Source organism: Neomonachus schauinslandi, chromosome 9 (assembly GCF_002201575.2).
Source record: "Neomonachus schauinslandi chromosome 9, ASM220157v2, whole genome shotgun sequence".
In the NCBI taxonomy this organism is placed as follows: domain Eukaryota; kingdom Metazoa; phylum Chordata; class Mammalia; order Carnivora; family Phocidae; genus Neomonachus; species Neomonachus schauinslandi.
In genome coordinates, this window is record NC_058411.1 from 14,720,856 (window position 1) to 14,745,853 (window position 24,998).

A 24,998-nucleotide genomic window follows, 5' to 3' on the forward strand; every position below is an offset into this window, starting at 1 on the left:
GAGCCAACCCAGGTCACCCCAGTCTGCAACAGAACGTAGGGCAGGATAGAGAGGGCGACCCCAGAAAACGTGGAATTTTTTCAGAACGGCTTAAAGAACTAGTTTATATCTTTAAAAAATCACAAAAGCCTATGGCGGTCATGCGACTGCATTTAAAACCCTTTCTGTGGACTGCCGCTGATTTTTGTGTGCGTGTCATGTTTTGAAATTGGGGAGTTCTGTGAAGGAATGCTGTCTGCCTGGAGCCTCACCTCTCATTACGGCAGGGACTTGAAACGAATTGCATTTCAAAATCTTCTATCTGCAAGACTTATCAGGGCTTTGGCCTTGAAAGGAATGTCTTGTGTGGCTGTAACCTCTCCTGTGGGTATTGGCGAAGAACACTCCTTCCATTTGTTTCCAGTCCTCAGTCCCCTGAAGTGTCTTTTCCAGGGGGGGTGTATTTGTGTATATTTCATATATACATATAAATATTTTTATAGGGAATGAAAAAGAGCCGGGTAGATGCAAAAAAAATTGGTCCTCTCAAATTGGCTGCCCTAAATGGACTCTCCCTATCCCGACTGCCTCTGCCTGATGAAGGAAAGGAAGAGCCTGCCAGAGCCACCAATGACGAGAGGGTACGTATTAGACGTATGGAGCGAGCGGTATGCTTTCTCTGGGACAGTCCCTAACATGCTACAAAAATGCCTTCAGATTTTAGTGAATTTGCTAATACGTCTAATTATCGTGAGTGTTAAGGCATTTTATAATGTGGATGTAAAAAATTGGGGCAAATCTGTTAATAGGTAATTTTACAGTAAATGTTGATTTTTTTGTTTCTTTGTTCCTGAATGTTCTTTACCTTCTTCCGGCCATCTGCAGCAGTCTTGATTTTTGATGGCTTTAAGTTAAGAGGAATTCTACAAGGAATTCTACTCCATATGAGTACAACCGGGAAAGAGCAGACATTGACTGCCTTCATTGTATTGAAAATTTATCTCAGGTGTAAACAGTTACTGAATTTTTCATGACTTTCTTTGTGACCAAGATATATTTGCTATGAGGTTTTATTATATCAAAATCAGACAGGCATGAATTAACGCTAAGTAAAAATTTGCTTACGACAGGATTCTGGAGATAATTTCAATATTTACTGTTTTTTTCAGTTTTTGTATATCATAGATTAGAAAATTGAAGCATTTGTTCATAGAGACTGGAACTGATTCTCCTACTCTAGGGTTTACTGTTCTTCAGGAGAACTTTCTCTTCCTTAGGAGTCACAAAACTGACCATAGATTTAGAGAAAATGAATTCAAATTATTGTCGGCCAGTTTTCACCCTTAAACAGAACTCTCCATTCTGCTTCTCACCAACAAGGTGATTTTGTTATTTTAACTCTTACTGTTACGGCTTGTTGAAAATTTAGTTTTGATGTCATCTAGAGTTTTCAGTACTAGATAATGCTACACTTGAAGCAGAAAACAAGATTTCAGATGCGCCATCGGAATGCAGCTTGGACATGTGACGATACTCATTATTCCACGTGTTCCATTTTACAGTGTAAAATTCTGGAACAGAGGTTAGAACAGGGAATGGTATTCACAGAATATGAAAAAATTCTTAAAAAACGGCTAGTTGATGGGGAGTGCTCAACAGCACGACTCCCTGAAAACGCAGAAAGAAATCGATTCCAAGATGTCCTTCCCTATGACGACGCCAGAGTGGAGCTGGTCCCAACGAAAGAAAACAACACAGGCTACATCAACGCGTCACATATTAAGGTAAGAGCAGTGGTGAGGCCGTGACGGCTGTGAAGTTGCGAGTTCAGTTACGAGAATGGTAAGAACTGTATTCTTGTCTGCAGTGTAAACACAGCCTAGTTGGGGCCTTTGTGAGAACTCACGTTATAAACCGGGAAATCCGTACGCCGCGGCTGGGTAGGAGGTGTTGACCAGCAGAGCCGAAGCCGCCTTCCCCTCCCACGTGCTAAGCCCCTCTGCCCCCAGCACTGTGGCCAGGACTCAGGGAGCACTCTTCTGCCTGACCTTAGTTAGGCCTTTGTTCTTCTAAATCTGAAGATCTCTTTCTGGCATAAATTCTCCCCAGAACGGCAGAATTGCTAGTTTTCTGTTATCACATACCTGCATTGATTCTTACATGATAAAGGGGTCTGGGTTGGTTGGTTGGTTTATTTTAGAGAGCGAGCAGGGGAGGGGCAAGGGAGAGGGAGAGAGTCCAGAGCAGACTCCCAGCTCAGCGCGGAGCCCGACCCAGGGCCTCCATCCCACGACCCTGAGATCCTGACCTGAGCCACAACCAAGAGTGGGACACTTAACCGAATGAGCCACCCAGGCGCCCCGTCTGGGTTTTTTAATGGTGTTCACCGAAGCTTTTCCTTAGGATGATGACGTCTTCTTTTTGCTTTTTCCCTGTGATCACTTCTCAGCATTGTTTTGTTCTTTGGAGAAGCGGTACCCCTTTTTCCTTGGAGACAGTGTCATGCCATTTAACTGGGGTAATGTTACACCCAGTGAGATGGGAAAAGGTGATGCTGATCCCCAACTGGGAGGTGAGGAGACAGGTGGTTTGTCTTCTGCAGCATTGTACCTTTTGTGTGTGCTGGCTGGAGACCCAGTGCGTTCATTTTGGGAAGGAGAAGCTTCCTTATTGGGAGTGAATGAGGAAGTATCCACGGTCAGGAGTTTTTCTTCTTTCCCACATTCTATTTCGTTTGCAAGTGGTATTTGATGAGTGCGGGTTCACGCTTGGGGCTTCCAGAGACCTGGCAGTCTTCCTGCAAACGTGGGTGCCCTTGGCGGTCTTGGGGAATCTGTGCATGCGCTTTTTAATATGGGTATAATTTATTTAAAAACCGAGCGTTTCGGTGGAATAACTCATCCAGTCTCATGACGGGGTGGATGAGAACTGAATAAAGTCGTCGTCCTATGTGGGTATTGCAGAATCTTCAGGGGCCAACTGAAGACCAGTGCAAGGCGGCTGAGCCTCAGAACTCCTAGACCTACTGCTTACCAGCGTGGGGCCTCCTTGTGCTTTCCTCTGAATAAAGCGCTGACACCTTCCCCTCAGGCCTGTCCACAGAGCCCTCCCCCTTGTTCGCTGCTAGCACCCGGGGCTGGCCGCTGAGTGAGCCTGCTGTCAGTGAGGGGATGCAGCCGAGACTCCGGGCTGACAGCCTTGGATGTGGCTGTGGGCGGAGTAGCACGGGGCCCTTGGGAAGCAGCCACTGTGGTCCCCAAATGTCAGCAGGCGTGGGCTTTACCCCAGATCTCCTGACTACAGATCCAGTGACCGCTCTGCTACCTTAGCCTCTTCTCAAGGAGGTGCAGCCTCAGGTGGAAACTTAGTATCCGTTCCGGGGGGTGATCTTGACTCAAGTTCAGAGGTGAGACCACTTTAAGCAGGAATATTTTTTCTGCCCTAGAAATCTGGTATTTAACCTCGGTTTTGGCTTAATTGTTCCTACTTCTCCCAGTGTGTTTAATACTTCATGAGGGAAAACTGGGTTTGAAATTTAGCAATACTCTTATGTTGATACTATTTTTATAAGAAAAAGAATCATAACAGCAATAAGAACTATTTATTGAGAACCTATTACGTACAGGCACCACATACATTGCCTCATTTAATTCTGCCGACGGCCCTATGAGGTACATGACATTTTTATTTTACAGATGAGAGCAGAGAGTCAAAGAGGTTAAGCAAATTGTCCCAGGTCACATAGATATTATGTGAATTCAGACTGTGTAAGTTTATAAATAGGTAGTAATGGGAATTGTATTAACAAGGAAAAAGGATAAGAGAAAACTCTTTATTCTGAATAATTCAGTTCATCTTTTAGTACTGCCGTAAACAAATGCGCATACGTGCATACATACATACGTATATACACATACACATTAATTAATAATTAATATTTAAAGTATTTAGAGAGAGCGGGGGAGGAGGGGCAGAAGGAGAGAGAGAGAATCCCCAGCAGACTCCCCACTGAGCGCGGCCCCCAACATGGGGCTCGATCTCACGACCCTGAGATCATGATCTGAGCCGAAATCAAGAGTCAGACGCTCAACCCGCTGAGCCGTCCAGATGCCCCGCACATTAATTTTTTTAAAACTCTTTTCTGGTTGCAGGTCTCTGTCAGTGGGATTGAGTGGGATTACATTGCCACACAGGGGCCACTACCGAGTACCTGTCAGGACTTTTGGCAGATGGTGTGGGAACAGGGAATTGCCATCATAGCAATGGTGACCGCAGAAGAGGTAAGTGCTCGTTTCCCTTAACTGCTTTTCTCGGCCTGAGAACAGTTCGTGTTGGCCCTGGGGGCTCCTGACCTTTAAAGGAGGAGGGCCAGGGTGGGGTTGGGGTCCGGCATTTCGGACGTGCGCTCTGTATGAAAGGGCCTCCGCGGCTGGGTCTGGTGGTGTGTTCTGAGCGCACGCGTCCTTCACAGGAGGGCGGAAGGGAGAAGAGCTTCAGGTACTGGCCACGGCTGGGTTCCCGGCACAACACCGTCACCTACGGGAGGTTTAAGATCACAACGCGGTTCCGCACCGACTCCGGCTGCTACGCCACCACGGGCTTGAAGCTGAAGCACCTGCTCACGGGGCAGGAGAGGACTGTCTGGCATCTCCAGTACACAGACTGGCCTGAGCACGGCTGTCCCGAGGGCCTCACGGGCTTCTTATGTAAGTGCCTTCGTAGCAGCACAGCCTCTGCTTAAATCATCCACACGGAGGAAGACCTGGGCTCCTGAAAATATTGCCTGTATGATGTCTCATAGAAGCTTTGGACTTGCTTTATTTATCTATTTTTTCTTAAGATTTTATTCATTTATTTGCGAGAGAGAGATTGAGAGCGTGAGCTGGGGGGGGGCACGGCAGAGGCAGAGGGAGAAGGAGGCTTCCCGCCGAGCAGGGAGCCCAATCCGGGGCTCGATCCCAGGACCCCGGGATCATGAGCCGAGCCGAAGGCAGACGCTCAACCGACTTGAGCCACCCAGGCGCCGCTGGACTTGCTTTAAAGTAAAGGCTTTACGTGTTTAGAGGAGGCTTAACAGAAAAAAGTTTTTAAAGTATGGTTTGGTGGAGAGTAGAAGGACCCTTAGAGACTGTCTCCTCCACCTCATTTTGTAGGGGGGGTGGAGGCAGTGGCGGTCACACTGTTGGTTAGCGGTTGGGGGTGGTTAATTGGCACCCAGGGCTCTTTATCCAGAGACCTCCCAATCAGTGATGATAATCTGGAAATTATCGCTTTGATGGGCCTGAATCCCTGCATAATTTTCTGTGTCATTGATACTCCACAGCATACCTTGAGGAGATCCAGTCTGTCCGACGCCATACAAATAGTACCAGTGAGCCAAGAAGCCCCAACCCTCCGTTGCTGGTCCATTGCAGTGCTGGCGTGGGAAGGACTGGCGTCGTCATTTTGTCGGAGATCATGATCGCCTGTCTGGAACACAATGAGGTGCGCGGTCCTTGTTGGTCGGGGGGACAAGCGGTCCGGGCACGAGGCTGGGCAAGAAAGGAACTGGTGGCCTAGCAGTTCTCTCTGAACAAGTGCCCCGGAGGCTTCTTCCAGAAGATGCTAGGGTAGGAAAGTGTCTGTGTCTTGACCGGAGCTCTGCTGGGACTGCTCCCCTCTCTGCGGGGGACTGCGTCCCGCTCATCGCCGTCTCTCCATCCAGGTGCTGGACATCCCCCGGGTGCTGGACATGCTGCGGCAGCAGAGGATGATGATGGTGCAGACCCTCTGCCAGTACACGTTCGTGTACCGAGTTCTCATTCAGTTCCTGAAGAGCTCGAGGCTCATATAAGCATCCACGGCTCGTGATGGGGACCCGATGGTGTGACGCGTTGACAGCTGACAAGAGCGCTCGCCTGACCCGTGCCTCCTCGCGGCCACGAGTGGCGCCTGGACAGCGGCGCACGCAGGGAGCCGTGCAGAGCACAGGGCCGGGGAAGGGCTGAAGGAGACGCGCGCGGTCCCCAGGGCCTGGCCCCCTCCCATCTCTCCGATTTGCAGCACTTGCACACTTTGTAGAGGTTGTTTTCCAGACAGTTCTCTGTTGTACCGAAGCTGTGCCGGGCAGCTCTGGCAATCAATAAGGCGTATCGATTTCTATCTTGGACATCTTGGAATTTTATTTTATGGCTAAAGTATTTGGGGTTTTCTTGTTGAGAAACTGAACTTTCCATGGGGATGGTCCACAGGTGTGATTGGTTCCTATGTAAGTTTGTATTTAAAACCATGCTACTGTCTCTTGTTATTTTTAAAAAACCTTAACAGCTTAGTTACCAAACCCAGAACTACAAGAAGAGTCTAAAAGTGTTATTTTGGAACATAGAAGCATTTTTATATTCAGAAAATTTTTTATCCTAAAATATTCTATATATTTGTACCTTTTCTATTTTCCAAACAAGAGTTCAGCTCATTAAGGTACTGAAATGAATGAGTTACTGTAAGAGAAAGTTGGGAATGAAGGCACATTATTGGAAATGTGAGACAATACTCAGAGTCACTATTTTTTTTCAGTATTATTTGTAAACCTCAACGAATTTGATCTTATTGGTAGAAACTGGAGTGAAAAACAATTGCATAGGTTGGTTTTAAGCACTTTGTTGTTAAAGACAAATCTGAATTTTAGTATATGTGTTGCTTGATAGATGAGACGGTAACAGTGAGTATCCAGAAATGTTTGGAAGAGATAAGGGCTAAGTGTATGTGGGGTGGTCAGGGCGAGAGTAAGTGCAGTGGAAATGCAAGATGGCAAATGCAGGATGCCTTTGACAGAAGTACAGTATTAACTCTGCTCAGACTGAGAGGCTGGGATGGAGAGAGGGGACCCGGGGGGTGGCGGCTGAGCCCCCAGAGGGGAGGTACCCCCGGGAAGTTCTCGTCACTCTCCGTGACTCACTTTGTTTCCTTAGAGTTCTTATACCTAAACCTCTATTCTTTTCTAATAAAGTCAGGTTTATATTACCATGAAAAGAAGCCTTGAAGAGGCTTTATTTTCTTCTGATTGGAAGAAGGGAAGAGTTAGTAATAGGTTCACCTCATTTCCCAAAACTGCAGCCCAGACTACTTGTGGGGCCCCCAGAGATCGCTGTGCTGTTCAAGAGGTGCTGGGGTTCTAGCTCCCTGATCCCCTAACTTCACCCCTGAGGTCAGTGTTAGCTTCTTGGTTCCTCCCCGCCCCCCACCCTGTTCCGGTGCACCGATCGCATCCCGGTGGCTGAGCTCGAGAGGGAGAGTGTGGCCTTTGGGTCAGGGCTACGAGGGACTTGAGTAGGTAAGGACTTACTGGGTATGTTTCACTGAGGAGCCATCTCATTTTTCCTTCTGAGGCTGCTTCTCTAAAATGCAGAGCTTCCAAAATGCCACATCCAGGGCTATTCCCCGAATGACAGTGTCCAAGGGATGGTTCTGATTCCCACGTTCACTCTGAAGGCAGTTTAACTCACTGTTGAACGTGACCGCTGAGTGTGTGTTGTCAGCTGGGAGACAGGATTTGCTTCATACGGTGTGGATCTGCCGATCTCTGGGTTACCCAGAAACCAACCCTTAAGAGGGTCATTCAGGAGATAGTAATGAAAACGACTACTGGAAGTGGGCACATTGCTCACTTAGGGACAAGATGTTAATTTTAAACCTGAAATTGTTTTAAGAGTCCTGTTTAAGTAACAGTAGACCCAAGTGTAAATATTGAGAAAGAGCTCCCAGAAGAATGGGTTAAGGATTTTTATGATCATATTTCCCATCTCCACACCGAATAAAGGATGGGAGAGTTTTCAGTGTTTTGTTTTGTTTTTTTCCTTCCATGGTACGTTTTTTAAAAAATGCTTTTCTGTCAGGTTTAAACATTTTGAAGTGTTCCATTGACAAGAACATACTGTAAAACAAATCTAAAGAGTAATATATGGTATATTTGTGTTCCAGTTGTAATAATTATAAGTAGATTACTTCTGAGGGCTAAATTACACTATTTAAATGTCATTCTTAAAATGTCGCATGTTTGACCAGCTTCTAAGACCCATGTAATTTTTTTGTCCCTTTTGAATATTTAAACTTTTTCAGTTTGTGAATATGAAAGTATTTCTGAATAAAAATCGACATTACTGGACTTTGAAATAATGTGATTTTCAAGAGCAAACTGTACAACATTTAGGCTTCATAGGTTTACCACCACCGAATGGAGAATGTTGCTGTCTGCCAAAGTTATACAATGCTTCACTATCTCAGTGTCTTTTTAGTTCCTTGAGATTCTAAATTTCATAGCAAAATTACCAAAATGTACATTTTCACAAAAAGTAGGTTACAAACCACTGTTTTCCAATGGATTGATTTTGGCATCTCTGGCATCAGTCTTCCTGATTAGTGGGGTCTTTTGATGAAATATTCTAGCTGAGAGTTTTGAGCACAGAAAAATGTTCATTTAGAATGTTAAGTGCAGTCATTATTAATTACTTCCCTCTGGAACACCTACTGTGAAGTATTCTGAAAACCCTAGTATTTAGCCTTCAAAACCCTTTGGCAGAAATAAGACAGAAGGTGGACGGACCTGTCCTTCCTTTGAAGCTTCCAGAAAGAGCAAGGTCTAGGCAGAAACACAGAGGAAGAGTGTGTCAGTGGGGAGGACTGAGTGATGACAGCAATCAAGGCCAACTTTTCTGTGAAGCTTTCATCGTCAGAAGAAAACAACCCCTTTAGGATGGGTTTATATGTTAATATTCACAACATTTAGAAGATATATATGTATATACTATATATATACTATAAAACCTCATGTTTTAAAATGTACAACTGGAGGTCAGCTGCACTGTAGGAACAGGTTTGAGATTTGCATGAACAAATGGAAGCAAGAATTGCTGTTTGTTGTAAATTGTTTTTAAAATCAGACTTTTAAAGTTTTAATTTATTTATTCATTTTAAGCAATCTCTGCACCCAACATGGGGTTCAAATTCATGACCCCGAGATCTGGAGTCACATGCTCCTTTGACTGAGCCAGTCAGGTGCCCCTAAAATCGGACTTTTTAAAGGAACTCTTTAGGATATAAATTTAGGGAACTTGTTTCCCATCAAGATTTCATGTGGAGCAAGCTAAAACTATCTTTTTTCCCCCAGTTTAAAGTTTATTTTAAAAAAGAGATCTAAATTGGAGGGGGGCTCTTTATTGAGCTGAGAGACATTTCAAAAATAGAGGAATAGGTACATTAGGAATTTGCCTGGAAAAACATTTCTCAAAAGAACATGAGTTTTTCACGTTCCAGTATCTACAATTATAGAGAAATGAGGAAAAATCCGAAAGTCCAGTTATTTAAAATTTGCATGTGTTGGGGATGAGTGGATAGAGGATTTTAGGAAACTGTTGAAGGGGTTCTGGGGTGGTTAAAGTGGCATAGTTTTCTGTATATTACAGGCAGTTCCCAAATAAAAATTATGCTCTCAAAGTTCATATGTATGTGTGTGGAATTATTGAGAAAAACAGTAATACTTCCCCGTGTAAACAGTATTCCAAGTGGGTGTTAACGCTCCTGGTTTGTCCTCCCAAAGCTTGTTTGGTATAGAACCAAGTCGCGGTAATCTGAACTCTGGAAAATATGCCAATGTTCTCTCTGCTGCACCCTGGTGGTGAGGTGGGAGAACGAATTCTCTGCCTGGTGGGAGGGACTGAGGCTCAGCAAGCAGTTGGTCAACTAGATCAGCGTTTGCTGAGAGAACTCCGCATCAGGGGAGATCCCATCATGTGTTACAGAAACGGCTCAGGAAGGCCAGGGGACGGATCGGGACGTGGGATGACGTGAGCGGGGATGCCTCCTCTGAAAGCACCCGTGAGGCAGGGCGGGGTGAAGGAGGGTGAATTGGCACTAACTCCCTTACCTTTCCTGTCGCCCCTGAACTACCCTCCCTTTCCTGGCACTGGCATCACATGGGAAGCAGGGGATGGGCCAAGAAGGAGGTTCAAGGTCCGCAGTACCTTGCAGGCCCAAGGCAAATGTTCCCACGCAGAGGGTATCTAGGTCACACGTACAGAACGTACAGTCTGGCTACACATCATGTTTCCAAAATGTTTAAATTACCCCTCATATTTGGGAAATTAACATAGTTTTCAAAAATCTAGAGTAAACATAAACTTTTCCCAATATGTTGATGGATTAAGGGGTAGTAGCCACTTATTTTAAATTATGCTTCAGTAGTATCGATAAGTACCGATGGATGACAAGAAAGGAATAATTGTCTTCGAACTTCTAACTGGAACTAACAGTGTGGATGTTGACTTCTGAAAATTACTAGCTGTATAAATCTCAATCATTATTCTTTAGTTATTTCTTTAGTTTCGTGGCGTGTCATATAAAAAGACTTTTAAAATCTCTAAAATCCCTGGCTTTGAACTTATAATATAGCGTCTCCACACTCACTATAGGAGAACATGATGCTGCTGTGATCAATCTACAATTTTAACCGAGCTGGTTGGTTTTTAAGCTGTGTAAAAATATCAGTACTCTACAGAAGTTGTCAAATGTCCACACGATGGGCATTTTAAGTGTGCATGTGTATTTTAAATTCACACTCTAAAAACTTGTGGGGAAAAAAATCTACAGTATTCACTCCTAGGAGCAAGTCTATGCCAAAGAAATTCAGAAGGTCGGGTTATCTGGGTTAACCAGAACATGAATCTGGCCTCAATTTGGGGGGGTAGGTTGATAAGACTAGTACGGAATTAATGATGACTGGCTTTCCGTTTCAACCTGCTCACTCATCAGCTGAGAAAACCTGAACAAATGAATGAGGGATAGAAGCTCAGTCACTCATTTTTTTAGAAGAATGCAAATGTCATAGGTCATATGCGATCATAAGTGCTGGGAGACTGTCCTAGAGGTTTATTAGAAATCACTTGAAATTAATGGACCACTGAATGAGACAAGATCTTTTTCCTTATTTTATACTGCTATTTTTCAAAGTGTAATTTGATCTTAGAGTTAACTATCCCCAAAGGATCTAATGGTTTTGCGGTTTTACTGGAATAAAACCAGTGCAAATACTGGTTCAGCCCAAGTAGCCTGAGAAAGTAAATATTCTCCAGAGGTGACAAACTTATTTCCAGAACATATTTTTTTAAAACAAGGTTAAAAAATCGTACAAAATTCAGGTTAACCCTCAGGAATTAAAAGGTGAAAGAAAACAAACAAACTAGAATTTGTAACAAGTTTTACGCCAGTAGAGCTCTAATGGGTTTTAGTTGCATAGTTTTGTTTTTTATGGCAGGACAGAGAAATTGAAGCAGTAGTTATTGTGTAGGGATGATTCTTAATGCTTTTGCAACTTTTCTGTTAATACCAGCTTGGACCCTTCCATATTAGAGTTTCTCAATTCTGTATTAAAGTAAGCAGCTTAATTTCTTATAGAATTGAGCTATTATGCAATTATAAGTATATGCAATTTCTAAGTGACACAAAATGAGGGGAAAAATAAAAATATTCATTAGTATATCAAGCCTTTTTAAAAGCTTGGATATTTACCTTACTCAACAGATTGATTGGCACGGGGCCATTGGAATATATTTTTGCTTTTTTACTGTATTCTCATGTAATTTTTTATATATGATATAAAACATTTTTTATCATGCAAATGTTGAATATTTTCCTATGAAAACACCTCAATGTTTCATTCTATTGTGCTTAAATGGAGGAAATATTCTGAGATATAAAGATGCAGTTTGGCTCAGATGAAGAATTACACTGTAACAAACCAGACATTTGTTGTATATTTCTGAGTTGTATGATCTGGTTAAAAACTGAAGCAATACAAACCCTACCCACAGTGAATTTAGCAGAGCATAGTTTAAAAATCAACATCTAGATAGCAAGTCTATTTAAGTAAAAATTCCAACAGAAGTTGATATGATTTAACAGGCCTAATAAACCCAAAATTTGGAGAAAATTTATATGAAATACATTTTCTTAGAAAGTTGCCCTATAATTCAAGCAATGCACTGGGAATTCTACCTTTCGACATGCTAGTATAAAGAATTGTCTAGTAGTATTTTCTAGTTTAAAAAGCAATTTTAAGTGCTGTCTGAAGATTAATAATGTAAAACATGTATAATCAGAAGAACTTAATTCTTCTAAAAACCATCATTGGTTTGTAAAATTGTGTACATTTAATGGGCAAAAAAGTTTGAATGACTGTATGTAATATATGTGAAATGAATGTATTAGTTTTTGCCATAAAAATAAATATTGAAGATATAACTCATGTGTGAATATATTAGTACAATTAAAGCTATTTTGCTTGTGTTTTTTTCACTCTAGATCTTATTGCATGGAGGCATATAATTAGTCCCATTTCCCCACTGGATTATTCTTTATATTAATTAATTAATTTATGAGAGAGAGCGCGAGAGTGCAAGCATACGGGTACACACATGGGAGGAGGGGCAGAGGGAGAGGGAGAGAGAGAATGTCAAACAGGGCTCCACGCCTAGCACAGAGCCCCATCTCACGACCCTGGGATCATGACCTGAGCTGAAATCAAGAGTTGAGCACTTAAGTCAACTGAGCTGCCCAGGCATCCCCTCTGCTGGATTATTTTAAATAATCTGGGGCACCTGGGTGTCTCAGATGGTTAAGCGTCTGCCCTCGGCTGGGGTCCTGGGATCGAGCCCGTGGGGACCATGCTTCTCCCTCTCGTTCTACTCCTCCCCCTTGCTTGTGCTCTCTCGCTCTGTCAAATAAATAAAATCAGAGAGGAGAAGAGGAGGGGAGGGGAGAGGAGAACTCCTCACACCCCCAGCCCTGGAGTGGAGCTTTTTTTAGACCAGCAACAACAGCACTGGAAACTTGTTAGAAATTCAAATTCTCTTGGGGGTGCCTGGGTGGCTTAGGGATTAAGCGTCTGCTTTCCGCTCAGGTCATGATCCCGGGGTCCCGGGATCAAGCCCCACATCGGGCTCCCCGCTGAGTGGGGACCCTGCTTCTCCCTCTGACCCTCTCCCCTCTCATGCTCTCTCTCTCTCTCTCTCAAATAAATAAAATATTTTAAAAAAGAAATTCAAATTCTCCAGGGTTGTCCCAGGTCTGAAAATTCCGAATCCAAAGCTAGAGGGGAGGAGGCCCAGAAATCGGCCTTCACAAGTTCTCCAGGTGATTCTGACGTGCATTCAGTGTGAGAACCACTGCTTCCATAACTTAAAAAGCCACAGGGGTTCCAGAGATCTCAAGTTGGGATTCCTTACACAGATGTGAACATCACCTCACGTGGCAAAAGGGATTTTGCAGAAAAAGATTTTGTTTATTTGACAGAGAGAGACACAGCGAAGAGGGAACACAAGCAGGGGGACTGGTAGATCATGACCTGAGCCGAAGGCAGACACCCAACCGACTGAGCCATCCAGGTGTCCCAAGGTTTTAGTTTTAATATGCCAAAGTTAGCCTTGGCTTAATTCCTAGGGGCTTTAGAAATTATCGTTGAGCTAATGAAGATCTAGAAGTAGCTGGTTACCCTTCATGCGCTGGTCCGGCCGTGAGGGCATCGAGCCCCACGTTGGTCTCTGCTTCTCTCTCTCCCTCTGCTGCTCCCCCTGCTCGTGCTCTCTTGCTCATTCTCTCCTCTCTCAAATAAAATCTTAAAAAAAATAAAATCTTTGGATCGTTTAGTCCAAACCCTTAAACCAGGGCCCAGGGTAAATTAATTCACAGGCAACCTCGCAACTAATTGATCCACTTGGCAAATTGTCTTGCCCTGTAAAAGCCGCTCTGATCTTTTCTGGTTGGCTTCACTGGGGAAAAAAAAAAATGTGAGTTTTAAAAGTAAGGCTTCTCAGGAAGATGCTAATTTATATTTTATACCATGTAAAATGTGAGCAAATGAGGAAATTTTCTTGTAATTTAGCAGTTTGTTACATTCTCCCTTCCATGGGGGAATTTGCACTTTGAGGGTTTTCCCCCTAACCTCCCCTGTGCCTAAGCCTCTCCTCGAGCTTCAACTATCTCCCTCCATGAACAAATGCATTCATTCTCAAGCAATGACCTGGGATCCAAAGAGAAATAAGTCTTTCATCTTAAGAAGCCCATAGTCTAGACCAGAGAGAAACTAGGCACATAAACAATATTATAATTCATACTATAGATCTGAGAGATCCCAGATCCCAGAGCAAGTGGGACAAATGTTAGGGCAATCAGACAAGGTCTCATGGTGTTACAATCTGGGCTGTCAGCGAAGGCCCAAGAGGGCGGTACAGGGGAAACAATATTCTGAGCTGGTAGCAAGTACGAAGGGGTGGGGGGGTGGAGAGAGAGAGAGAGAGGGAGAGAGGACCTCTGCCATGTTTAAGGAACAAGTAATTCGATGTGCTAGACAATTAGGATGTTTGGGGGAGGATGGCAGATGAGCTGGGAAGGAGAATGACTTAATAAAGAATGGAAAGGGACCTGGACTTTATCTTGTCAGCAAGAGGAAACTCTCAAATGTGGTTGTTTTTGAAGGGAGTGGTGACACGATCTGCGTTAGAATAGCAGCTGTGAATATTTAATTCACATACAACCTATTTAGTTCTTAGAGCCCAGCAGTGAAGGCTCCGAAAATTACGCACATTCAACAACCGAGGCCGCCCACAGAGGCTGGTGACCCAGCTTCCGGTCACAGCTCGCAAGGATCAAACCCAGGCAGTCTGTCTCAAAGGCTCACTCCTCACGCCTCCAGAGAGCAGAGTGTAGGATGGACTGCGGGAGGAGGGAGGAGAGGGAGAGAGTAAGACGCTGCTGGAAGGCTCTAAGCCAGTGTTTCCCAAACTTAACATGCACTTCCCACCTTTGCACTTTTGCCAGAACCAAGAACCACTTTTGATATTTCTTTAAACCAACACATCTACACTTGAATTTTAAAGGGAAACCTGAGGACAACGACGACGACGACAACCACCACAACAAAATACCCTAAAAGGTACAAAAATGAGGATGGGTCATGGTCCTAGAGACAAAAAGCTGTACCCAGAGTTAGAGGGGTCCCAGACATGGCAAAGCAGGAAATGGCGGGTCTGAGGCTGAGCCCAAAGTGTGGAGAAGCAGCAAGAAGCCAGTTACTGAGAACCCCTTAAGCAAGATGGCAGCTCCAGGAAAGGGAGGAAAATCGGAGCCAGGGCAGTGAGTCTGAGGTAGTTGCATGGATAATAGGGTAAGGGGTTTGTGGAAAAGTGACGCTGGGATTGAAGAAAGGAGCCCTGGGGGCTGAGAGAAGGATGGAGCCCAAAAAGAGAGGGGTGACTGATGGGGAGACCCAGGCTGGGAGCCAAGCATAGGGTTGAGGATCTTTTAGGAGACTGAAGAGGATTGTAGGATGGGAAAGGAAGGGGGTTGCTCAGAAAGTTGGGAGGGGCGGAGAATTCCACAGGTGGGAGCTGAGGGGTAGGTGGGGCTGAGGAAGGGCTGCAGCAGGGTGACTTGGGGCCTAAGATATTGGGGGAGAAGTGGGTTGGGTGCTCAGCCCCTCTATACTGTACTTTGCAGGTTGTCCCTGAGCCTGAATCCTGAACACAGTGGTGACAGTCAGCTTCCCATGAGTGAGATAGATCTTCACCTATATACCACCAGAAATCAGCTCTAATACCTCCAGTGGTATGCACTACCTTTGTGGAAACACTGGTGTGGGCAGGGGATGATAAAAGCCTGAGTTGAAGACTGGAATACTTGAGGGCCATTGCTAAGTTTCTAGAACATCTGGGTTATCATCATTATTTTGTTTCATCTTTTTATCCTTCATAGTCCCTAGGCATGAAACTGGGACTCGAATATTCCATTATCGTAAGCAGTTGAAAAAATATGAATAGAGGTAAGTCTTCTGAGACATATCTTTTTTTTTTTTAAAGATTTTATTTATTTAGTCGACAGAGAGAGACACGGTGAGAGAGGGAACACAAGCAGGGGGAGGGGCAGAGGGAGAAGCAGGCTTCCCACTGAGCAGGGAGCCTGATGTGGGGCTCGATCCCAGGACCCTGGGATCATGACCTGAGCCGAAGGCAGACGCTTAATGACTAAGCCACCCAGGCGCCCCTGCTGAGACATATCTTAATAGTAAATATCCCACTCATGAACTACAAGGCCAAGAGAGTATCAAACTGGGTTGATAGAATGTTTGCCCTCATTAAGAAGGGACAATTTTTCGGAGCTGACACTCTGCCTAGCTCACTGATAACTAGAAAGGCCTTGAAGCTTTAGATATTGCAGGAAAGTGAGAAAGAAGAAATTAAAGATACTACAGATAAGGCTTAATGTTTCAAGATCCATGCCAGATCATAAACCATTTCCCATTGCATACAAAATCACTTATGTCTGGGTAAAGTATCGTCCCCTGAAAAGCAACTTTAGAGATCGTGGCCAACAGATCATAGGGGGACCCCGTGATTCTCACCTTCTGGCATTCATACCCTTGTATAATATCTCTACTCCTTAAGTGTGGGCAGGACCTGTGACTTGCCTCTAACTAAAAGAAGGTAGCAAAGGTGATGGAAAGTCGTTCCTGTGATTACATTATGTAATATCTCACTAGCCTTCAAGAAGCAAGCAGCAATGCTGTGGCTGCTTACCAAGTGGTAGGGAATGGTGGGCAGCCTCTAGAAGCTGAGGGCAGCTGATGGCCTGCAAAAAAAAAGCCCTCAGAGCTACAGCTCAGGGAAAGGAATTCTGCCAACAACCTGCAAAGAGTTTGGAAGCAGATTCTTGCCCTAGTCAAGTCTCCAGATGAGACCATAGCCCCAAATGACACTGGCTTGTAGCCTTGAGACCCAGAGCAGACACATCTAAGTTATGCCCAGACTCCTGATATACAGAAATTGTGGGATAAATAATACATGTGTATAGTTTTAAGCTGCTAATTTAAGGTACTTTATTATAGAGCATAGAAAGCAAATACAGAAGTCTTAATATATGAAAGAATAAAACAGAGGAAAAGGAATATTGAATTACTGGCCATTTGGGATATTTATTAATGAAGATCACACATCCAAAGGTCAGTCCTCAATGCTCATTTCCATGATTTTAAGAGTCGGTCCTGCCATGTCATGACTGTTGTCACCTTGGACACTGTGAAGCTGAAGAGCCGGGGAGAGTTCTGTGCTAAGACAACATAATTCATTTGAAGTCTCTGCCTTTTCAGTGTCACTATCCCCTTCAATGACATTCACAGAGGTCTCTTGGTCCGTTAAGCTGTCAGAGACACTCGGATTTTTGTCATCCCAAGCTGAAGGTCCAAGGTTTGTTTCATCATTCACTTGTTGAATTATAACCCCTTCTGAGTACTTTGATTTATAGATGGGTAGGAAAAATTCATTTGGTGAAGACAGTCTCTCATTTTCATCCTTTGGTACAGACAATAACATATCCAAAGCTTTTTGGTATTCTTGACGTTCCTGCTGAATTGTGGTATCATGTTTACGTTTATCTTCATTTTCTTCTGAATTCTCAGCCTGTTCAAAATCAAGTAAATTCAGCATATCAGTATCATCCAGCTTTACTGAGTTTTCTCTGGATGTGCAGCCTAAGTCCACCTTCAGGACATGCAGCAGATGGCGCATTTTTTCCTAGGATTAAGACAAGACGGGAATAATTACATTAATGAGGCTCGTCAAATTGAATTACTTTTGTCTGCAGTGCTGCTCATCTCAGCAGGGTTAATACTTCTTTCATCACCCACCCCCCGCACCCCACCATACACACAAAAGGTACAAGGGAAAAACAGCACTTGCTTTTAATGCATTCTTTGAGGCTATGGAAAAACTTTAAAATTCTTTCCATATTAGAATTTTTTCTAATGAATGTCTAAAGAAAGACAAACCTCTTCCAAATGATGTTTATTTTGTTTTATGTGTCGCTCAAATAGGCGTTCTAAAAACCTAAAAATGATAAATAGAAATGTTAATGTCTCAAAATCAGAAAATCAATTAAATACAAAATAGCCATGCAACAACAGAACTACTAAAGGTTGAAGAGTATTTTCTTTCCAAAGCTAAACACTTAATCCTTCCCTGTTCTGTCAAGTTCTCCAATTTGGGAGCTAGTATGGCTTTTGTTTTTGTTTAACTTTTGTAACAGATGCCATTGTTTCTGAAAGATTATATAACACTTACATTTCTGTGAAAATATTTTAAAAGAGGTCCAACAATACCCCTGCCACACACCAAAAAGCATGTTTTCCCTCTCACGCATCTATGCAAACACCAAAAGCCTCTCCCTCCCCTTCTCTTTCACACACACACAATTCTCTTACAGTTATTTTACAATGCTTCCTCAATTATACTTGAAAAAAAATTCCACTGATGGTAAATCCACATAATAACCTAAAAGCCATCACTCATCACATACCACCAAGGCCCAGACGTCTGTGCCACACACACAATCATTATACCTCTAATCACGACCAGTTTTTGGAGAGAAAGGTATTGTAAAGATCATTTTAAAGATGAGAAAATGATCTAAGATGATGACTTCCTCTCTCCTAAGGTCACAAGCCATTAAGAGAATTTAACCCAGATGTGTCTGGCTCCAGAGAAATTATTTTTCAACTGCACTATGCTTGTCTTGTTATCACATGAATGTATCAATACCTTTGCTGAAAAACAACTCCTTTGTTACCATTTGTTATTATCAATGAAGTAAGCCAATCTTAGATTTAGTAGTTCTGCTTTATTCAGCAATTTTTAAAAAAGATTTATATATTTGTTTTAGAGAGAGAGAGAGGAGAGAGCACACGCACAGTGGGGGAGGGGGTAGGGGCAGAAGCAGAGGGAGAGAGAGAATTTCAAGCAGACTTCCTGCTGAGTGGGGAGCCTGACATAGGGCTCGATCTCATGACCCATGAGATCATGACCTGAGCTGAAACCAAGAGTCAGATGCTTGACCAACTGGGCCACCCAGGTGCCCCAACTTAGCAATTTTTTAAAAGTCCAAGAAATCTGTATTCTACCTTTTATAAACAATACATACTGTTTGGGTACCTATTTTGTTTTTTCTCATCAACCATTATATTTTGAACATTTTTCTGTATAAATAAATTCACTTCTAAAACATCATTTTAAGTCCCTGAACAGAACTTGCTCTTGTAGATATTCAACAATTTATTCAACCAAACCTTTACTATTCAATGTATGGGTTCGTTCCATTTTTTTGGTGCTTTTATAACAAATGCTGCAATAAATAGCCTTATAATCTAAAAGAAAAATTTAAGTTTTTTTCTACGATAAACACATGTTCTATGCAAATGTTTTTTGTTTTTATTTTTGTTTTGCTTCTAACCTGTGCTTTATTTTTTGATTTACAGTTGGAATCTTAATACTTTTGTTGTGGTGGTAAAAAACAGGTAATATAAAATTTACCATTTAACTATTTTTAAATGTATAGTTCAGTAGTGTTAAATATATTCACATTGTTATGAAACAGACCAAGAGAACTTTTTCATCTTGCAAATTTGAAACTCTATAACCATTATGAAAACATTTTTAGCCACCTTTTTTAAACAAAAGTAGTAAACAGAATTATTATAAAAAAAAACTTAGGGGCTCCTGGGTGGCTCAGTTGTTTAAGCGACTGCCTTCGGCTCAGGTCATGATCCTGGAGTCCCGGGATTGAGTCCCGCATCAGGCTCCCTGCTCAGCCTCTGACTCTCCCCCGTCTCATGATCTCTCTCTATCATTATCTCTCTCAATAAATAAATAAAAATCTTTAAAAAATAAAACAAAACAAAAAACAAGAAACTTAGGTCTTTTTTTTTTTTTTTTTAAAGATTTTATTTATTTATTTGACAGAGAGAGACACAGCGAGAGAGGGAACACCAGCAGGGGGAGGGGGAGAAGGAGAAGCAGGCTCCCCGCAGAGCAGGGAGCCCGATGTGGGACTCGATCCCAGGACCCTGGGATCATGACCTGAGCCGAAGGCAGTCGCTCAACTGACTGAGCCACCCAGGCGCCCCGAAACTTAGGTCTTTTAGTGTATCTTTTTATAGCAATAATACAAATGTTTAATTAAAAAAAACTTCACATAAGAATAGAAATAATTCATTAGAAATGTTGTACTTGACATATTTCAACAGGGAAAGCATGTAGTATAAATAATGGAGTTCTACGATACATAATGTTAAGTGCGCCTTTGTGCCCAGTGAACTTTAGATAAATAATGTTCAAGCTGATTCAGGACCACATAGTTTCCTTAAGATATGCAATATCTAATCTGGTTTTGCAAACTTCCCATTTCACTTACAGTGTATAAACCTAGTTTTTAATTTGTTCTCACTTTACTAGTAACAGTTTTAACAAAAATGCTTGCTTTTGATTCTCATGACAAGTTTCAAATAGTAAAATGAGATGATGGATCTTTGCAAATAAGCAAAAATTTGGTTCACCAGTCTATTACAACTAAGAGATATAGTGTTTGTTTTCGCATAGTTATAATTTTTTTTTTTTGTAGACTCTGTGGGATTTTTACATGGATGTAATGTCTGTGAATAAAGACAGTTTTACATCTTTCTTTCAAATATGGATATCATTTTCTTCTTTTTTTTTTTTTTTTGAAGATTTTATTTCTCTATTTGCCAGAGAGAGAGAGAGCACAAGCAGGGGGAGCAGGGAGGGAGAGGGAGAAGCAGACTCCCCACTGAGCAGGGAGCCCGACGTGGGGCTGGATCCCAGGACCCTGGGATCATAACCTGAGCCAAAGGCAGATGCTTAACTGACTGAGCCACCCAGGCAACCCTCATTTTCTTCTTTTCTTTTTTTTGTGATAGATTTTTAAAGATTTGTTTATTTAATTTTTAGAGAGAGAGAGAGAGAGAGAGCATGAGCTGGAGGGGCAGAGAGAGAATCTCAAGCAGACTCCATGACGAGTGGGGAGCCTGATACGGGGCTTGATTCCACGACCCTGCTATCACAACCTGAACTGAAACCAAGAGTCAGACACCCAACTGTCTGTGTCACCGAGGCGCCCCGTGATGGATTTTTTAAATTGAGGTGCACACTAACCTTATATTAGTGTAAGGTATACAACATGATTCAATATTTGTTTATACTGTAAAATAATCACCAAATAAGTCTAGTTAACATCCATCACCACACAGTTACAGAATTTTTTCTTGTGATGAGCACTTTTAAGATCTACTCTCTCACAGGGGCGCCTCGGTGGCTCAGTCATTAAGCGTCTGCCTTCAGCTCAGGTCATGATCCCAGGGTCCTGGGATCAAGCCCCACATCGGGCTCCCTGCTCGGGGGGAAGCCTGCTTCTCCCTCTCCCACTCCCCCTGCTTGTGTTCCCTCTCTCGCTGTGTCTCTGTCAAATAAATAAATAAAATCTTTTTTTTTTTTTAAAAAAAGATCTACTCTCTCACAAAGTACTTTCAAATACGCAACAGAGTACTATGAACTACAGTCGCCATTCTATACGTTACATCCCCATGACTTATTTATTTTATAACTGAGAGTTTTACCCTTTGACTACCTTTGCCCATTTCGCCTAACCCCACCACTGGCAACCACCAATCTGTTCTCTGCATCTAAGAGAAATAACAGTATTTAAATGAATAAAATCTGTTCTTTTCTGTAACTCCCCCAAACTGTGAACTTGCCTTATACGGTAAGAATTAAACATTCTTTATAATTTGCTATCAATTATAAGAATATGTCCCCCTAAGGGGCGCCTGGGTGACTCATTCAGTTAAGCATCCGACTTTTGGTTTTGGCTCAGATCACAATCTCAGGGTCGTGAGATTGAGCCCCGCATCGGGCTCCATGCTCAGTGAGAAGTTTGTCTCCCTCTCCCTCTGCCCCTCCCTCCACTTGCATGCTCTCTCTCTCAAATAAATAAATCTTCTTTTATTTTTTATTTTTAAAAAATATTTTATTTATTTATTTGACAGAGAGAGTGCACAAGCAGGGGGAGTGGCAGGCAGAGGGAGAGGGAGAAGCAGGCTCTCCACTGAGCAGGGAGCCCGATGTGGGGCTCGATCCCAGGACCCTGGGATCATGACCTGAGCCGAAGGCAGACACTCAACCGACTGAACCACCCAGGTGCCCCAATAAATCTTTTTTTTTAAAATACATCCTCCCCAAGAAAGCAATATAATTTTTCATTTCCTAATATGTAGAAATAGCTTAAAGGAATTAACATGATAAGGAAGAATATTTAAAGTACTATTCAACCACCATAATATAATTTAAAAAATCTAACCTGTTTGAAAATAAACCAAGTTTCAAAATTTCATCTGTTACATCTTCAATGAAACTCAGATATAACAGTTCTTCTTCACTGTGAAAACAAAGCAGTACACAGCATAAAAATTATTTCCTACTTACACTGAAAACTATAGGAAACATGAGTACCTAATTAGAAGTATCTACCACTACTAAGACAAATATACTGCTATCTCACATTTAAGAGGAATGTTATAAAAAAAACCCTTATGTCTACATTCTTAAATTATGCAAAGAAAGATGAGAAAATGTTCCCTAATCAAGTAAAATTTCATAGATGTGTATAGCATCCATTCAGTACTAACAGACAAGCAGGAATTAAAACAGCAAACAAACAAAAAACCAATAAAAAAAACTAAAACCCCACACACAAAACAAACAAAAAACAAAACAGAGCAACCAAGGACAAAAGGGCAACCAAATGTGAACCACTGGGGGTGTGTGTTCTTGACAAGCATTTTACAGGTCCTGACTCCTGACCATGTCAAGCAGCAGAGGTGTGAGCCCTGTGCATGGCACTTAGAGGAGGGAAAAGACGAAACTCATCCAGAGAAGCAAGAACTTCAAGTATGAAATCCTCTTCTGCTCCTAGAAGAGCATCTTGTTTGAAGGTTGGGAAATTTATTGAGCAGAAAAAATTATTCTTTTTTTCTCAAAATGTATGGAGAGGAAAAAAAATATGATAGTAGAGAAATTTATGTATATAAATACAGTGATAATTTTTAATTATGTGGGCACATTTCTTTATCTTATATTTTAATAACTAGTACAAGAAAATGGAACATTATTATAAATTTGATTTTAATTAGCTGAAATCAGTGAATTGATAGAAATGTAAGTAGCAAGCAACCACACAATTACTCCATAAGTAAATGTAAGGGGAAGAATTAAGAAAATTAGGTAATAGAAGATTAAAATGTTATATAAAAAGTTACACTTTCAAACTGATTTTCAGGCTCTAATATTTAAGCAGCAAGTTTGAAAATAAATGAAACTCTATAAAATAGATGATATTCCCTGAAAAAGTGTACCTTAACTAAAACGACATTAAAACACACAAGTACGCTATCTGTAAAGACCTGGTGGTTAGAAACTCCTGGAAGGGTATCCTGAGCTATCCAAAATCTGCATTTCTCTAAAACTCTTGTTATTCTTATTTATTTTTATGGGTACTAATTATATAAAAAAACAACCAGCAGGCATTATTAACTTAGGGACAAATTTCCCCTGGACATAAAGATGAAGTGATTGATGACTACTTCAGAAAATTCTGATCATTCTCAAATTTAGGGTATATTATATGATTGAACTCCAAAGCTAGTTGTAAGAGAAATCAGTATTCAGTCCAGACTTATTTAATAATAGTTTGTGTGATTCTTAATTCTTGATTTCCACTAAGCAAAATGAAGAGGTCAAAAAGATCTTACTCAGAGTGGAGTTTTCTCTCTGGAGGAAGCTGTAGGGAATACTGACGTACTGCCCTGGAAAGAGAAAATTACAATATTTGAACAAAACAATGACTGGCATGCAATAAGTATTCAATAATATTATATATTAGTAATAATGTATTTTAGAATTTTTAAAGTACTTTCATATCCATGATCTGATCTAATATTCAGAACAACCCCCACTGGTATATTGGGTAGGTATTATTTTTTCCACTGACTGATGAGTTCACCAGGGGGCAGAATGGTTGGCTAACTTGCCAAGGACAGGTGTTAGTAAGTAGCAAAGATATTTTTAATTAGTCTTCTGACTACAAATTCACTGTATGTATGTACGTATGTATGTATGTATGTATTTACTAGGCTCCACGCCCAGTGTGGGGCTTGAACTCACCACCCTGTGATCAAGAACTGAGCTGAGATCAAGAGTGGGATGCTTAACTGACTGGGTCACCTCGGTGCTCCCACAATCCTTTTCCAAGCTGGACTACAGCACTTAACCTAGTACACACAATTTCACTTTGACTAAGGTTAACATATAAATAATGCTGGAAACAGATTACTTCCCCATGAAAAACTGTTTTAAGTTGGTCATCATGATAAATTTTGTCAATATTTAGTTATGTCATCATTAGTTAATTCCAATCTTTTTATTCAGGTATGCTCGATTATAAATATTTTTACTTCTTTTAGATAGAAACTACTAGAAAAGATAAATATTCCTTTCTTTAGGCCATTCTTTATATTCATTTGCAGAGTGGCTCAAGAGTTAGCTTATAAATCTTGTTATGAGTACTGAAGCATCATGAATTTCAAGACAAGAGAGGTTAGCAGTGAACCGCCCACAGCCCTGCCAGGTGCCATCTCCCTGGGCAGGCTCTGAGGGATCACAAGTGCTGGCCTTCTGGTCTGCTCTATGACACCTCATTCTTGCCCTCTTTTTAATCTCTAGTCCTTTATTTACACCTTCTTCATCTCATACACAATCTCTGACACTGGACATACATTTGACAGCTGAAACTACCAGAGGCATTTTTGCTAACCTATCATTTTTATCTAGGTGTAGTATTCCGTAATTACTAAATATGATGCATAGTTTTTAAAAACAGTGCCAGTACACGGCAGTGACAGATAAAACACTAGCATATGGTGAATATTCAAAATCATGAATTATGAATCCTCAAATCGTGAGGTTCCTCAGTATTATTTCTGCCACAGATTTTGTCTTCAGGAAAATCCTTTTCCCCTTCCTTCCTTCTTTTCCCCTTCCTTCCTCCCTCCCTCCCTCCCTTCCTCCCTCCCCCCTCCCTCCCTTCCTCCCTCCCTCCCC

General features: G+C 42.0%; 2 protein-coding genes across 3 annotated transcripts in view; one reads left to right on the forward strand and one right to left on the reverse strand.

Moving 5' to 3' along the window:
- PTPN21 (protein tyrosine phosphatase non-receptor type 21) overlaps positions 1 to 8,349 on the forward strand; it is a 74,405-nt gene extending 66,056 nt beyond the window's left edge. The window contains exons 14-19 of the mRNA XM_021679805.1: positions 483 to 620; positions 1,542 to 1,763; positions 4,131 to 4,259; positions 4,451 to 4,685; positions 5,303 to 5,463; positions 5,684 to 8,349. Coding sequence (XP_021535480.1) covers positions 483 to 620; positions 1,542 to 1,763; positions 4,131 to 4,259; positions 4,451 to 4,685; positions 5,303 to 5,463; positions 5,684 to 5,812 — 1,014 coding nt within the window. The 3' untranslated portion in view covers positions 5,813 to 8,349. The remainder of the gene's footprint in view (positions 1 to 482; positions 621 to 1,541; positions 1,764 to 4,130; positions 4,260 to 4,450; positions 4,686 to 5,302; positions 5,464 to 5,683) is intronic.
- An 8,462-nt stretch (positions 8,350 to 16,811) lies between these two features.
- The window catches only part of SPATA7 (spermatogenesis associated 7), a 45,768-nt gene continuing 37,581 nt past the window's right edge, over positions 16,812 to 24,998 (reverse strand). For both annotated transcript variants that reach the window (XM_021679622.1, XM_044917915.1), the window contains 4 exons: positions 23,651 to 23,704; positions 22,201 to 22,278; positions 17,825 to 17,882; positions 16,812 to 17,570 (listed from right to left, as the gene is read on the reverse strand). In XM_021679622.1, coding sequence (XP_021535297.1) covers positions 17,001 to 17,570; positions 17,825 to 17,882; positions 22,201 to 22,278; positions 23,651 to 23,704 — 760 coding nt within the window. In that variant the 3' untranslated portion in view covers positions 16,812 to 17,000. The remainder of the gene's footprint in view (positions 17,571 to 17,824; positions 17,883 to 22,200; positions 22,279 to 23,650; positions 23,705 to 24,998) is intronic.